The sequence below is a fragment of the Anguilla rostrata genome, chromosome 9, assembly GCF_018555375.3.
Source record: "Anguilla rostrata isolate EN2019 chromosome 9, ASM1855537v3, whole genome shotgun sequence".
NCBI classification, from domain to species: domain Eukaryota; kingdom Metazoa; phylum Chordata; class Actinopteri; order Anguilliformes; family Anguillidae; genus Anguilla; species Anguilla rostrata.
The window spans coordinates 38,008,765-38,026,341 of NC_057941.1; the positions used below are offsets into that span (position 1 = coordinate 38,008,765).

Below are 17,577 nucleotides of genomic sequence, written 5' to 3' on the forward strand. Positions count from 1 at the left end.
ACACGAAGACCACGTGAAGTCCACAGGGCACAGCACAGTGCAAGGTATGTAATCAACGCTGTGGTGTGGAGTTGAATCAAGTTCATATACACCTAATAAATGAACTCCAAGATAATACACCGCAAAGGATGGACCCTGAACACGTAGGTCTGAAAATAAACTCCAGAAATCTAACATGTAACACTCCAGATTTTTGAATCCCTGAAATTTGCTGTGTAACTTTAGATTTCTAATTAAGAAATTCACATCCCATTGAAGCCTGTTTAATTTCTTGAACCTCAATTAGACGCAGGCATTTACAAGTAGCATACTTGTAAATTATTGCTTTCATCGGTCACTGAATCAAGGTGCACTGCTGTAACACCTGCACTTAAGCCCAAAATTATTCATACCCATGCCAAATTGAGTTATAGTGAATTTTTATTTGACAAATAGGTTTCTTCTGGTTGGAAATGACATAAGAAGGTGACAAAAGACGGTAAGACATTGTGTTAGAGATATTAATGAAAAATGTTACCTATTTCTATGTTTTTTTACATTTTTACAAAAAATGCCATGTCCAAAATTATTCATACCCCTTGAATTTGTTGAAATTTTTTGAGGAAATGCAAGCTTCTATACCATTCTAAATGGTCCTGGTAATTTCTACCATGTTAAACAATTTTCAACCGTCCACCACGTTTTGGCAATGTTCCAACTCTCATGTCATCACTGTTGCATGCATCACAAAAACTACTAAACTACCAACGAACGCTTACATTACAGTGTGAAATATCCTCATTATAAAATACCACTAACCTAATTAAAGACACTCAATTTCAAAAACAACGTATATATCCAAAATATTATGAGCAGTAATACTTACATAGCAATGATGAAATCTTATCTGTGTTCAGTAGATAGAGACAGAGACAGTAAATCAATGATAACAGTTCTATCCGCCTTGGTCTTACTCCAGAAAGCGATGTCAGCTAGGTCTATCATCAAACATATGGCTTAGCTATGCCCAGAAGTCCTCAATTATAATAGTATTTTCCAAGAAACTACGAAAAATCATTCACAGCGTTTCGTCAGGTGCAGTGTCTTTGACTGCTAACACCGTCAATGCGTAAGTGAATGCATGATGAGAAAACTTTTGGTTACGCTGAGATATAAAACGCTATTCCAAAAGCAAAATTAGACATGTTATACATAGAAAGCTTATACTCTCACCTACTGAATAAATGAATTGTCATTCAAGCCAGACTGCACTAAAAAGGGTGACAACGCCGTAAACAACACGTGTGGTATTACGCACAGCTGTTTTGGAAGGTACCCAGGCATCACAAATGCGTGTATATTTCACTCAGTCTCAAAAGGGACATATCTACACATAATACCAATGGTAAGGTTGTATATTTATTCAATTTTTAGTCCAGTGAGCACCGTTTTCACTGCTGTATTGGCATATCTTAAGGCTGTTGGGTTTATCTCCTTGTCATGACGGAATACAATTTTTGAGTGGTGAAAGAATATTTTTACGAATGCCCACATCGAAAATATTGTCCGTTATGTCATGGGTGGGGGGTGTAGTTGCAGGTGAGACTGCAGGGAGGGGGGGTGCTTGTTAAATGAACGACCAGAGTGACAATGGTGGTGCTGCAAAACTCCGTATTTGGCATAGTTGTCGTGTATTGTCTACTAATGAAACTAAAACAAAGCGTTTCTGTTTTTAACTCATACTTTGGTTGCAGTAGCACTGAATGACTGAGTTCAGCAATCTCGGCATGCCGACCACTAGTGGCTTTGCACTAAGAGGTTAAATACAACCACAGCCGCCAATTAACTCCTAGTTAACTCATACTTATGACATTTGGCCAATCAGAAGCTTCTAAAAAGTCATTGCATCAATTTCTGGAATCTTCCAGACTGTTTAAAGAGACAGTCAACTTGGTATATGCAGGGTTCGCATGGTCATTAAAAACCTGGAAAAGTCATTGAAATTTAAAATGCAATTTCCAGGCCCTGGAAAAGTTATGGAAAATAATATTTTTTGAAAAGTTTTGGAAAAGTAATGGAAACACAGCTAAAGTTGCATCAAATATAATTACTAATTAATCCAATCATAAAAATAGTATATATAGTAATAAAACGTAAATTGGCACGTAACCTTCGCGGTATTTTGGTGGTGTGAGAAGTTAATTCGGTCTGGCTCAGTCTGTTTACAGGCACGCCCAACAGGCACGCTTCTGCTAATGTAACAGTTAGTAAACGTAGGCCCTACTGTCCCGACAATATGCCAGGGAAGTCCAGCTTCAATAATATATCAGGGCTCGAAATTAACTTTTTTACTTCGTAGCACTGGTGCTCCTAACTTCAAAAAGTTAGGAGCACCCACCAAAATGTAAGGAGCACCAACAATATATGCAATAGATTTTTTATTGATAAAAAATGACAATATAACAGTACGGTTTTCAAGTAGCCTAACAGTTAAACTGTCACGCCTAAAATGTGTCGACTCTTCAAGAAATTGCATGTTATGCTTTCAAACGACAAAGCGCTTCTCGTCACATTAATACCGCTAATTAAATCAACCGCCAGTAAACTGCATCGGATAAATTAGCTGTTTCAACCGGGTCGCTACACAAAACACTACGTTAACGTTTAAAAAAAAAATGCCGTAATTGTTCGCTTCAACTTTTCAGCTTTCGATAACGCTAATAAATTGAACATAAACTTTTGTCTTCAGGTAACATTAGTTAACGCGTTAGCTCTCTGTGTCGCGTGACAGTGGAGTGCAGTGAAAGGGAGTGATTGAAGGCTAATATTAACCAATTTAAAATCAGCATTAAAGGTAAGAATGTCAAGCTCACGATTGTTTAGAAGGGTCACCGTCAGCTCACAAGGGACATACTGAGTGTACTAACTAGCGAATGTACAGAGAAAGACGTTCAACTGGAAAAAGAAAACAAAAGGTCGCACCAGAACAATTATTTGCACTCGCACAAATGCTCCCAATTATATTTAGAGGTCGCACAGATTAAATTTCGGGAGCATATGCGACCAAAATGGTCGCTATTTCGAGCCCTGTTTGAGAAATTGACGAAAATGTTAAACTATTCGAATTAAAATATGAGAGAATGTATCTAAGTGTGTCTGTCTGGTGTTTATTTGTTTTAGAGAGGCACCATATGTTTCAGATGCAGACCTAATTTCACTTAGTGTTACAATAAATAATTTTAAATCGTCCCGCTGGGATAAAGTAATTTGTTTTGGTCATGGAAATTCAGTTAAAGGTTGTGGAGAAGTCATGGGAAAGTCATTGAAAATCATTGGTGAAAAAGTGTATGAACCCTGTATATGTAAACTTTTTGACCCACTGGAATTTTGATACAGTGAATTAAAGCTGAAATAAATCTGTCTCTAATCGATTGTTTTAAAATTACCTCTGTTGTGAACAAAGTAGATGCCCTAATTGACTTTCCAAAAGATATGTATGGTATCATGAAATGTGCGGATTTGTGAAAAACTGAGTTTGAATATCTTTAGCCTAGGTGTATGTAAACTTTTGGCCTCAACTGTACTTGGATTAATATAATGATGTCACTGTTGAAGTAGTTACATTAAATTCATGTAATTGTGTACTGTTATGTTAGTTACATTAGACTAATATCTGAGTAGATACTGCAGAGGCATTTGTTACTCTGACCTTTTGGTAGACAACAGTTCCTGTGATTTGTGTCTAATTTGGCACTGGAAGATAGTCATTTGCATCAATAAAAAGACAGGCTTCAGATCCTGAACTTTGTTGCAGCCCTTCTTTTGGTGTCATTATTTAACTCCGGATGCATTCATTCATTGCAGCCTCCTTCTCGGAGATCGCTATTTTGGCTACAGCTGTCGGGGGTGCCATTGGGCTGATCCTCCTCATCCTCGCCATCATTGTGTCGTACAAGTTCTGCCGGCGGAGGAGCATGGAGAGGGAACTGGGGATGCCTCAATGTGACAGGAAGGACTTAGCTGTGTGGTAAGGCAGTGAGGCATGACAGGGGACACTCAAACATACACACACTGCTGTCAGTCCTCTAAAAATCCCCCTCCTCTGGGGAACAGCTGGGTAAATTTTTGACCTGTAGCTCTCCTCTGGAACCTTTTAATTTTACTCTGAAAAATTTTGATTTTCTATGTGCCCTGTACCTTTGTATATTCTGTGCTCTTCCTTTACAATTCTATATGTACTTCCTCTTGTGTGGCAGGTCCATGGAGAGCTCTATTCAGTTCTGTTCTAAGGAGAAGACTGTGGCTAAACATTATTTTGTATAGTCGCCTACTGGCCTATGGTATTTTGTATGGTCATCTACCGTGCACCAATTCTATTAATTTTACTAATTTTGTTAAAAAACAAGCTGCTCTTTTTAAATAGCAAGACAAATGAAAATCCAGACAAGTACTAATTTGAAGATTTAAAAATTCATATTAAATGTGGGTAAAGCACTCTGGTTCATTTGCCTTTTACCTGATATGACAAGATATGGTCCTGCATTCAAATCTGAAAATTGACCCATATTTGTAAGAAAAATAAACTAAATTTTGATCTTTTTTTGCAGTGTTAGGGTGCAGCCAACTTGGACTCCACCCACCCCCTCCCTCACCCCTTGTTCTACAAGTGCACTATTTCAGAGCAGCCAGTCAGCAGCACAGTAGTTGTGGTCTCATCAGAGGTAGCTTGTGAAAGTAAAATAAAAATCTGTTTGATAATTCAAAAGTCATACAAAAGTTAATTTTTTTCATAATCCATCATTGAGTTAATTGAAAGTCAGCAGTGTAGTAATAGGAATAGCTTGAGCTGCCAATACAAAGCAAGCTAAAATGTCACAAGCCTAGCTTGTTCCAAGATGGCTGTGCCCAAATGCTAGTGCAAATTTTAGTTTATTTTTCTAACAAATGCAGGTCAAGTTTAGATTTGTATGTAGGGAAATATCTTAGGCGAAAAGCAAATGAACCAGAGTCACATTGTCACATTCCTGTGAAATACACTATATTTCCAAAAGTATGTGGACACTCCTTCTAATTAGTGGTTTCAGCTATTTCAGCCACACCCATTGCTAACATATGCATAAAATCATGCATACAGCCATGCAATCTCCATTAACAAACATTGGCAACAAATTGGGTCGTACTGAAGAGCTCAGTGACTTTCCACTTGACACTATCATAGGATTCCATCTTTCCAACAAGTCAGTTCGCCAAATATCTTCCCTGCTAGGTCTGCCCTAGTCAACTGGAAGTGCTGTAACTGTGAAGTGGAAAAATATAGGAGCAACAACAGCTCAGCCACAAAGCGGTAGGCCACAAAAGCTCACAGAGTGGGGCCACCGAGTGCTGAAGTGTGTAGTGCATAAAAATCATCTGTCCTCAGTTGCAACACTCATTACAGAGTCACAAACTACCTCTAGAAACAATGACAGCACAAGAACTGTTCATCAAGTGTAAAGCACACTGCCATTGGTCTCTGGAGCAGTGGAAATGCATTCCCTGGAGTTCACTATCTGGCAGCCTGACAGACAAATCTGGGTTTGGTGGAATGCATAGTGCCAACTGTACTGGCCTGAATAGTGCCAACTGTGAAGTTTGGTGGAGGAATAATGGTCTTGGCCTGTTTTTCATGGTTTGGGCTAGGCCCCTTTTTTCCACCGAAGGGAAATCTACAGCATACAATCACATTCCAGATAATTGTGCACTTCCAACTTTGTGGCAACAGTTTGGGGAAGGCCCTTTCCTCATTCAGCATGACAATGCTCCCCCAGCCTTCCCAGAAGAGTGGAGGCTGTTATAACAGCAAAGGCTTCATAGTAATGCCCATGGTTTTAGAATGAGATGTTCAATAAGTACATATGGGTGTGATGTTCAGGTGTCCACATACTTTTGGAAATGTAGTGTATTTATATTGTATATTCATGATAATTTGATTTTGACAACATCAGGTGACAGCAGCTCAGCCTCACAACAATGAATGAAATGCTGGTTCTGTCTGTTTTGTATTTATGGGGAAAGACATTTGGACAAGCCTGCCACAGGCCACCAAAGTGGCTTTTCTAGGGGCCTTCCAGCACAGAGACACAGGGAGATGATGTTCCAACAGTCCAGATTTATTTACAAGGGTGGCAAGATGGTACAGCCACATGAGCAGATGTAAAACGGTCATGACCAAGGCTCCTTTGTGTGGGTGGGGATGGCAGATTTAAACTGTGCGCACTGATTGCCTCACTACGCACAGGTGCAGCCACCCCACACCACATACCCCCAATGCCAAACTGGCCGAAGCCTGCCTACCCCCCCCCCCCCCCGCACTCCCAACAAAGCAAAAAACAAAATAAAAACACTCCACTAAAGAGTCAGGGTGGGTGGCCCCAGAACAGTCCAGTACATGTTGCAACCCTCCCCCGGACGACAAGGCAGCCCTTCTTCCTCCTCCCTCCCAGAGCACGGGAAGTCCTGGGCTGCTCTGCTGGCTGGTGGGGGCATCGCCGGGCTTGGGCTGTTCCAGGGGCTGTGGTGGGGTGGCTGGGCTGGTGGGCTTGCTTCCTTGCGGGGCTGGGGACCTGGAACCCTCGTAGCTGTGGTGGCCGCCAGTCGGCTCTGCTGGCAGGCTGCTGCAGGCTTACCCCCTCATGGGCTCCGGGCAAACCAACCAGGCCAAAACAACAAACTAAAACAACAAAACGGACAAAAAAGGAAGCAAAACGGCACGGCCACCGCTTGTGCGCTGCCCGTAGCTGACCCGCCTTCCCGGCCAGGTCCAGCTCCCCAGCGTCCCAGCTGAGGATCGCTTCCTTCCCTTCCATGGTCATCTCCCGCTCCCTGTTTTTGGCCTGGAGGATCCGTCTGAAGCCCTGTCGGGAACACCTGAGCTGCCCCTCCTCCAGTGTGCTTCCTGGCTGGCCCTCCTGTGCCTCTTTCCTGTGCCGGAGCAGCCCCACGTTGGGCGCCACTGTGGCAAACAAGCCTGCCACAGGCCACCGAAGTGGCTTTCCTAGGGGCCCTCCAGCACAGAGACACAGGGAGATGATGTTCCAACAGTCCAGATTTATTTACAAGGGTGGCAAGATGGTACAGCCACATGAGCAGATGTAAAACAGTCATGACTGAGGCTCCTTTGTGTGGGTGGGGATGGCAGATTTAACCTGTGCGCACTGATTGCCTCACTACGCACAGGTGCAGCCACCCCACACCACACAGACGAAGGGCAGTCTTACTTCCTGTTCTGTATGCCGGGTGTCACTGCTTTAGTGACTAGATTTGTGGACTAACAAACACTATGCTGTAAATTTACAAACAGGGAAAAATTATCCCTCAGTTAAAATTAATAACTGACAGCTTACATGACTAATTAATACTCACAAATTAACATACCAAACAACCCCACCCTCACAGACTCATTCTTTTATCTCTTTAAATTCTACATTGTAATATTATTGGTAACATTGTCACCTAATGTGATATCTCACAACTTACTGTTCACTTAAAATCTTGCAGTTTCCTGTTTTTTGTCCCTGTGTGTTAGGGTTTCTCAGGAGGAGATGTGTTGCCTGCTATATATTCTCATGCTGTGGGTGTTTCGGGTATGTCTCAGACCTGGGCCGTTGCCTTTCCTCCCAAAAAGAAATAACTAGTGCTATAAATAACATGCTAGTGCCGACTGTGGCTGGTAGCTCCATAAGGTGATGTGCCCTGGGTATGGGAGGGTTCAGTCGGTTAGGGGTCCACATTTCATTACTCTCTAGCAACTCCCACTGGTCAGGTGTGCACCTGACATTCCAAATTAGGGTGGAAATTGGATATTTACAGCCCACTTTGTGCACCAATATTTTAAATAAATCAATAAAAATTTATAAAATGACTTTGAAATTAGTACTCAAAGTGTATTTGCTTACACAGTTAAATGGCCAGTGTTAAATCAACTCTTGCAGAGTACGTATGTACCAGAGTGGGACCATATGTACTCTGTTAGAGTTGAATTAACACTGGACATTTTACTGTGTACTCTGTTTTATTATCTAGAGCCGCTGTGATCATGTGGTTGCCTTTGAAGGGCATGGTTGGGTGTTTCTCTGAGGAGCTGCAGCTGATATAAGTTGCTGATATGGATTCTCTAGTCCTGTATTTGACTCTATGAATGACTGCTCATGTGTGTGCGCTTCTGCACGTGTTTGTATCTGTGCATGCATGTTTGTGTGTACATGCTTGTGTGCATGCTCATATGCATGTGTATTTGCGTTGCAGTGACCCAGTGGAAACCTTGCCGCTGAACTCAAGAGAGGAGGTGGAGAACAACAGCACTGATGAGGTCAGTGCTAGAGAAATCAGCTCCAGGGAGGACGAGAAGAAAAGCCTGGAAGTGATGGCAGAAGTTACAACTGACACAGTGACCATAAACTCTGGCACCATCTCAGTAAAGGATGACACATACAACATCCCCATGAAACCTGATGCTGATTCCATCCTGGCAATGAATGATATGGATGTGGACCCAAAAGAAGGGATAAACCATCCATCTGGCATGAACAAGGAAACCACAGAGAAAGCAAAGCCAGAGGATAGTCCAACAGGAAAATGAGATCTACTCTAGATACTTAATCATCCAGCAGATCTGCAGTTTTTGCAAGCAGAACTGGGAATTGAATGTTTTCCTGCCTAGGCTCACTGGAAGCTATTGGTCATACTTTCAGCTTGTCCCATTGAAGGACAGAGGCTCCTTGGAGTACTGCTCACAAAGCACCAAATTTACATTTCCATGGTGTGCTATTCAAGTCTGTGCCATTTTTGAGGCTAAGTATAATTCACTGGGAGAATTACTACATTTTGTTATCATTTTTATAAAGTATTTTAGTTACTTTTTTATCATACTGGACTAAAGGTTCAAAAGAATTTTTACTGCATTTTCAGGTCTGGTTATGATTTTTTAACATAGATCATTAATATTACTGCCAGAATCTTAAAATGACCCTGTGGAAATGATTCTGTACAGCTGTCATTCCCTAATAAAATGTTCCTGAAGGGCTTATTAAAATCTTGTCTCACCACATATAGGGTTTATTAAAATTTGATGCCTTTATCTACAGCACTTATTAGAATTCTATACCACTGCCTACAGGGTTTATTGAAATTATAAAAAACCACCTATGGGGCTTAACAAAAACCTGTTCCACCAAAACCGAATGGTTTTTTTTCTGGCGCTAAAATTGAGGGGTGCCTTCATGATCTGGGATTGCATTTTAAATGTTCTCTGCTTTGGAAATCGACTCATTCTGCATGACCGTCACACTGCCAACTCAAATCAACCTTTGGCTTCCTCCTAAAATGGGGACTGACTTTCTGCTGTGGTTGTCTTCTTAGTTAATGATGAAGATGTGATATTTCTTTCCTGAGGTTAAAATGTTTCATTGATACCAATGATCTCATTTAGACTTTAATTCGCCAGTTGTAAGTGGCAAGCTCTGTGGGTGTAGCTATGACAACACCAGGGAGGAGGTTTAACATGGCATGTTCAGGTTTAAATCTGTCTTGTGATTGGTACAAGACCCAGTCATTATATATGTACATAGGAATGACTAGAACAGACACAGGTAGGCATTCTTTCGCACTGGTCTCACTGGCAGGGCTTGACATTAACACCTGCCACCCGCCAAATGCAGGTAGAATTTGGTAGTGGCTTGTAACTCTGTCACTCTTATCAGCCACTTTGGCTGGTGACCTTTTGGTAGCATTTTCTATGTAAAAAATTTATGTCCACAATTTAAGAGTGGCTTTAGTTTATTTGGCACTACAGAAAAACCAAAGAAGAAAGAAGGCTTGTCGCAGTGTTCGGTTTAACCCTGTAGCATACGATGCACGATCCTACACAGGTGTAGTAATTTTTTCACTGCCAATGATATTTTGCAATTGCAATTTAAAACTAATGTAAGAGTAAATAAATAAATGAAAGTGCCTCTGCAGAGCTTCAACATTGACATTATTAAATGAATGTAAGCACATTCTATTCTGACAATGCTCAGTACCATCTGATATAGCCAGGTCTCCTCAATTAGGCTATGGGTGAGAAATAAAATAAATTTTATTTGCATCACTAAATTGTGCAAATTTCATCACCATTATATAAAATTGTGAATACATGTACTTTTTGCTGTTGTAACTGATACATGGAGCATATTCATGGCAAGGTTATCGGCTGGTGAAAACACTGAGTGACTAATGACTTTAGAAAACTACTAGCCACAGTGGCTGGCAAGGCAAAAAGTTCATGTCAAGCCCTGCTCATTGGGCACAGTTAGTGACATGCTTTGCTTCCAGCTTTAACAATGGCTTGTTTTGTGAATCAGATAATGTACAATTTCTGAAAACATTTATTGCAGTTCCATAAACGTTTTCATTGTATACTTCTGAAAGTGTACTTTTAAAGGCTGTACATCTAAGTGTATGCTGTTTCACCCCATGCCATGTTCCTGTTGCAATGTAAGCTAGAGGAGATAGAATGCAGCTGTGGTATATATCAAGTGATTTAGGGGTTTAGAGGACCTCTAGGCCTGCATGGTCAGCCTTGGTATGGTCTCCCTGATCCTAACTGATGATTGGCTAAATGGAATCTTTGCATATGGTGATTAAATGAATCTCATAGGCTGTCCTTTGTCTCTGTAAACTATATAAACTCATATATTGGACTTTCTATTTTTGAAGACTGTACTTGTACCCCGATCGGTCGTATTATTCAATTATATAAAGGAGCTCCTGACTCTGTTGTTTGTTATCTTTATCTTCAACACCATCACTTTTGTTAAGAAATTCCTACAGTTACTTTTGGTGGCAGCGGTGGGATTAGAAATAATCTCTCAATTCCTTATTCTGTTGTTATTCTGTTTTATAGATATAGTATTGATTTGATGATTTGTTGATATTGAAGCAGGACTAAATAGTATTATACGCATGCACGTGGTGATAAAAGTCCTATAGGCGGTTGCGTGAGACCTCACCGGCAGGTGGGGCTGCTGTTTGTTACAGTAAATAACTCCATAGGAAGACCTATGGCAAGCCGGTTGCGTAAGACCTCACCGGGAGGTGGGGCTGCTATTTTTCTTTTTTTTTTTTTTTTGTATGGTGGAATAAAACCAGAACGGGGTTCTGGAAGTTGGTGTATATTGGTAAAGTGAAACTAGTTGGTAGAAAAAGGCGTTAAGCCTTATTGATAAGTGACAGGGCAAGACCAGGTATAGTTAATTGAAATCAATTAACGGAAATGATACTATATGAATTGATATAATAGAGAAAAATCTATAACGGATAAAATTTTATAGTCAAAATGTTTAAACTCAAAGTTAAAGAGGAAAAAGTAGCACGTAAGAAATGTTCTCCTGATGACTTCTGACTTGCAACTCTGTGAAACTGCCACCAAAAAACTAAAAAGTTAGGGAGCCTTTTAAATTCCCTATAAAGTGTCCCTAGACTTGTTTTGCCATCAGTCTGCAGTTCGAGGGAAGATTGATGTTTTCCTGTTCTAAAAGATATTTCAATGACCGATTAAATATTATTATTATTTATAAACAGGAGCTTGTTACACCCTAAGAGTATGCCGGCATTTAATATGTATATGTTTATATCATAAAAATTAATATAAAACTTATCTGAAAAAGTTGAACTAGTATACAAAAGATTATCCTAAATTGCAGTTTCCAGGAGATGGATCCTTTGATATGTGTGTAAAAGGGATTTAAGTCCCCTAGGATCCATGCAATATGTGTTATGTCTGTTTGGAATTTTGCTAGCTAAAAGGGCCATCAATCAGAAATTGCAAGACTGCAGTCAAAAATTAGGAAAACACAGGACGCTGTGTATTTTTATTTTTTTAAGGGGATGATTTACTTTTGTCCCATCATTAACTATAAGTTTAAGATCTCATTACTGAAATACATTTATTTACAAGTGATTTTGACTGACAGTGAAGAGACAGAAAAGAGGGTGAATTCTGAATCTAGGTGGTGAAACTAATAACAGTATAAGTAAGATGACAAACAAGGGTTTGGACCCCATGCTCCAATAATCAAGCAAGTTAATACTATGAAGAAATAATGGCAAAACACAAGGTTAAGAAAAATATGGCTGTTGATATTGTGGTTTTGAACTATGAAAGAGTATTGCAGCAAAACTGCCATCTATGCTCAGTGTAAGTGCAGGAAAAGAAAAAAAATGTTTTAAATAAGTAACTGGAGGACTCACAGCTGCACAAGGAGGTAGGGTGGTTGTAAATCCTCAACCGACTGTAGCTGCAGAGTGCAGACTAGAGCATCTCAAGATTGTACACAAATCTGAATATTTGTAGCATTGAGAAATAACCTTGTTGTTGAAAAAATAAGGCTGGATTACTAGTCTCGTTGAAAGCTGGGGAAAGGATCATGCTACAGTTTACAGTTTCATTAAAACAAGGAAAGGGGTACGTGTGCAAGTGTATCATGGTTCATTAGAAACATTATTGTAATTTCACAATGTTTTGGGTTTTCATAATGTTAGTAATGAGGACGACATATAGTCTCAAGGTACAAATCTGTACTACTACTACACAGTAGCCGCAGCTCATAGTGAGAAATGTTTGTGCTAGGGTGAAGTTACACTTTAACATTATATTTGGGAACATGAGTTAGTATAACTACTGGAATAATTGATCCAGAACATGCATGTTCAAGTGGATAAAAGTCAAAATTTGATTACGAAAAGGAACGTAAGATTTTGTTTACCATTTTTATATGTCATTGTGCATTTCTTAGGCTTACTGTGTACAGGTTTAAGTGCCCAAAATATTGCCAATCCTGCATTACAGAAAACTTGAGAGGTAAACCTCAAAGCATTATGTCTTGTAGATGGAAGTCACCCGAAGCAGTTGTTCATTGTTCTGAGGTCCATTTTGTGCATGTTGTACAACAAAATACCGCATATTTGTTTTTGGACAACTTAGAGAGAAACATTGAACATCTTGTGTACACTGCGTATCCTGGTTGGTATAAATGTCCACATCTGGTGACGTGGTAACTAAGTTGGCAACACTGAGTAGCTCATTTTCCAGTTGAAGTTAAGAATAATGTCGTGGGTGTATTTTGAGACCAAGATTGCACAGATTTAATAAAATATTTCAATGAATGAAGAATAAAAAAATACATCTCTACTCAGATATATCCCTGTCATGGGCTCCATGGCCCTGATGGTGTTTGGGCAAAGGATAAGTCAGACTGGGTTGATTGATATGGGGCCTGTACATACAGTATAACAACCACTCCCAAAGGTCAATATCCTAGTAAACCTAAAGCAGAAGAAGCTGTAAAGAAAACTATTGATAGTTTGGAGGAATGTTGCATCGTGAAATACACTATCTCTCCCTGTTCGTAACTCTTACTTCCTGTATGTAAACTAGATTGTTCTTACATATTGGTTATTGATTATTCTGAGGTTAAAAAGCGCACAACTTAAGTTAGATCCTCGGCCTAGTGGCTGATCCTATTACTGTGTTTACTGCAATACCAAAAGAACACAAATACTTTTCTGTTCTGGATATTTGCCAAGGATTTTTCTCACTTTCTGTTCATTTTGATTTTTGATCTGCAGTTCTGACGTGCATTTGTTTTGTTTTTGTTTTTTGTAATTCTTCTCAAAAATGATGTTGGACTCATTCTTTCCATGGTTTTAATAATTCCCCAACATAGGTTCATTTTAGCTTTAGCTAAAATACTTAAAGGATTGCTTAAGTTAAAGTCACACAATATAATATGCTGATGATTTATTGATCTCATCCTCAGATGAAAAGACACTCCAAGAAGACATGGAGGTGATTCGGCAGACAGAGGATTGAAGCCAATGAGAGTGATGTGTAACAGAACTTCTAACTTATCAACTTTTGAAATGTTGACAGGTTGACCAGAGAGGACACCTGGAGATCTCTGCCTGAAAGGTAGAGAATTGTATGTTATGGGCGACAGATTACTAATGTATTGCAAGACGCTCTCTCAATCTCTTCCCAGATCCAATTGTGATGACGACCTCCAGCTGCAACAAGCCCCAATGTCAATGTCTAAGACCAGTTTATGTCACAAGCCTTACAAAAAAAAACACAAGTCAGAAACCTTGGTGTACTAATTGACTCAGGTCTCAACTTTGACAACCACATTAAATCAATAACCAAATCTGCCTTTTACCATCTCAAAAACATAGCTAGAATCAGAGGTCTTATGTCCAAAAAAGAGAGAGAAGCTCTCATTCATGCTTTTATTTAAAGTAGAGTCGATTATTGCAACGCTCTCTTTACCGGTCTCTCCAAAAAGTCAATCAAACGACATCAACTTATCCAAAACGTGGCTGCCAGGCTTTCAACTAGGTGAAAGAGAACTGAACATATCACCCCAATCCTCAGGTCCCTACCAGGGGCGTAAATATAGACAGTGCGGTTGCACTGGGGCCCGTGGGGTGGGGGGGCCCATAGAGAGAGCGGGCCCTCCAACAATGTGTTGGGCAGAGAACAGGCCCTTGCGAGTGATTCAGATTGCCACCTCAGAAGTACGCCTGTATTCAAAGAACTCACATTAAATTAAAAATGGTGCCATTTGCTATATATGCCCTCGAAAAGGTAAACCCATCTCCGTCATGGTTTTCATTTTCTTTTGGCAAAATAGTCTGTTGCAATCTATAACAAAAGTATATGCTTATTCTACATAAACTACAAAAACTTTAAACAAACTATACAAAAACTATTCAATTAAATGAATAATTTCTTATTTTCTTTGGTATTTTTGTCATATACAGATATGCAATGATGACTGCTGGGTAATATGTATGTTGTTGTCCAATGTCAAGTCTCTATTTTATCATGTAACGAGACAATATGATATAGCTAGTTTAGGCGCAAAATCTGAACGTCTAGACTGACAAGCTGAGCACATCTGCAAGCTGAGTGAGCAGTCATCATGCCTTTCAAACATCGAAGCGGCAGTAAGAAACATTCCAGCTATAGTTGATTAGTTGACTTGTTGATTTGATTGACCGTCTGTTTATGTTACCGGGTGTCACAGCGCTATCCATGGTTCTGATAGCTTTCTCTTTGACCTCTCTACTTTCCCAATACAATAGCCTAAGTAACTCATTCGACTGTAAAATCCAACACTTTGTTGGTAAAATATATATACGCCTAATGGTGTATGTTTGTGTGTGTGTGTGTGCTTCATAACTAGTAACTAGCGTGCACTAGGGCCTGTCATAATAGCGTGCACTGGGGCCCGTCGTAACCACCTTACGCCACTGGTCCCTACACTGGCTTCCGGTTTGTCAAAGAATAGACTTTAAAGTGCTGCTACTTGTTTACAAATCACTAAATGACTCAGGACCAAAATACATTTCTGAAATGCTTCAACATTATGAACCAACCAGAACACTTAGATCTGCAGAGTCTGGCCTCCTAATATTGCCAAGGGTCCAAACAAAAAATGGTGAAGCAGCTTTCAGTGTTTATGCAACACACAGATTGAACCAACTACCTTATGAATTTAGTAATGCCTCCACTGTTCTGTCTTTTAAAGCCGGATTGAAAACTCTGCTCTTCTCAAGGGCCTTTGACTGAGCTCCACTATAACTGTATTGCACTTTATTTTTAATTTTCTGCCCTCTTGATCTTATGTTTTTCATTTTACATGTGTTATTTTACATGTGTTATTTTATTTCTACCTTATTTTATCTTTGCACTATTTTTTTATCCATTTATACTGTCTAATTACTTTTTATCTTGCACTATTTTTTATCTACTTATAATGTTTAATTATTTTTAATTGTCTTGTTGTCCACTTTATTGATTGAGCACCTTGAACTGCATTCAAGTGTATGAATTGTGCTATATAAATAAACTTGATTTGACTTGACTAAAACAAATGATTAATGGTTAGGAAAGGATATTTCAAACCAATCTGGTCCAGACCACATGTCTTGCTATTAGTGGTAACATCAGCAGTAAGACTGCAGGGCATAAGATTGTACATTCACAGGAGCTAGATGAAGTTAGTTCCACCTGCACAACTTCCACCTGCGCGCACAGCGTCCGATCCTCTGCCTCCAGATGAACCTAAAAAATGACACTTCGTCTGGTCAGGGCAGTGGGGAGGAAATTTAGATGCCTTTTGGATTGCATAAATATTTTATTTTCAATTATTTTAAAGGGGGCTTTCTTCTGCAACCTTTCTTATTTTCATTTAAGTGTATACACGGCTTTTGTTTTGATTTTGCATGGTTATTGATTTAATTTTAATACTTTTACTATTTTACAACTGTGGGCACAATTGGACATTTGAGTGCTTACTGATACTGTAAATGTTCCCAAAAGGCTACAACAGCATCTGCTTCTCAGTGGAGAAGCATGGCCCCCAGTATCTCCAACTGAGATTTTTATGCCTCCGCTATGGCACAGCCGTGGCCGGCAGCATTATGTTCTCGGGTTGCCCGTCCGTCTGTCCCATTCTCGTGAACGCGATATCTCAGGAACGCCTTGAGGGAATTTCTTCAAATTTGGCACAAACGTCCACTTGGACTCGAGGATGAGCTGATTAGATTTTGGTGGTCAAAGGTCAAGGTCACTGTGACCTCACAAAACACGTTTCTGGCCATAACTCAAGAATTCATACGCTAATTATGACAAAGTTTCACACAAATGCTAATAGGATAAAATGATGAAGTGATGACATTTTATTTCCAAACGGTCAAAGGTCAACTTCACTGAGACATCATAATGTTCTGCAAAAACACTTTTCTGGCCATTATTCAACACACATTTTACTGCATTTTCATTACGGTAAGGCACACATCCACAAGGACCAAATAGTGATGATCACGTCTACAAAGATAACTCTACAGAGACACGGATTGTAAAGTGTGAAATTCCGCTATAAATTCCATTGCATTTCTTGCGTATAAAACCATTCTGAAACCCCAAAAAAATGCTTCCACTCTGTTCATTTTATCTATAATTTCATAATTAATATGTATATACACACTCGTCGTCCTCTCCGCCACTGCCTCCACACTGTCCAGTTCCTACCTGATCACCTAGCTGGCCTTCCTTAACAGCTAGTTGAGACTGTTGGCCTCCAAGCCTTGATACCACCACCCCAGGACATCACCGCGAAAAACAGAGCACTGGCTACTGGTTGACGGAGGCATACAACCGCAAGGCGGTATTTCTAGTTTTTTCTTTTCTTTTTTTTACGTACCACACAAGTTATGTGGAGGTGCCTTGACTTTCTTTCTTTGCAAAAGGAGGGAAACCTGGAGTTTGCAAAGTTCGAAAGCCAAGAAAATGAAATCGTTAGGAGGATTGGGAACTATCCTCTTGTTAGGAATGTTTAATCTAACACAAATTAACAAAACAATGGGAGGCAAATCCAGACTGGAAAACAATATTGTATCGTATATTATAGTCATTCACCAAGGAAATGTTATATGGTAGGACCTTCTGGGATATTATCTAAGGATATTAATGATAACCATACTAGTGTTAATATGAATCATTTTGATTGGGTTGAGTTT

At 39.7% G+C, this 17,577-nt stretch overlaps 1 protein-coding gene across 3 annotated transcripts in view; it reads left to right on the forward strand.

The window, feature by feature from the left end:
* Window positions 1–10,771, forward strand: part of mpzl2b (myelin protein zero-like 2b) — a 45,000-nt gene extending 34,229 nt beyond the window's left edge. For 2 of the 3 annotated variants that reach the window (XM_064352044.1, XM_064352043.1), the window contains exons 4-5: window positions 3,844–4,006; window positions 8,263–10,771. In XM_064352044.1, the coding sequence (XP_064208114.1) occupies window positions 3,844–4,006; window positions 8,263–8,596 (497 nt within the window). In that variant the 3' untranslated portion in view covers window positions 8,597–10,771. Of the gene's footprint in view, window positions 1–3,843; window positions 4,007–7,543; window positions 7,602–8,262 lie in introns of all 3 variants that reach the window. The other variant, XM_064352045.1, reaches the window with a different exon arrangement.
* Window positions 10,772–17,577: the final 6,806 nt, after the last annotated feature.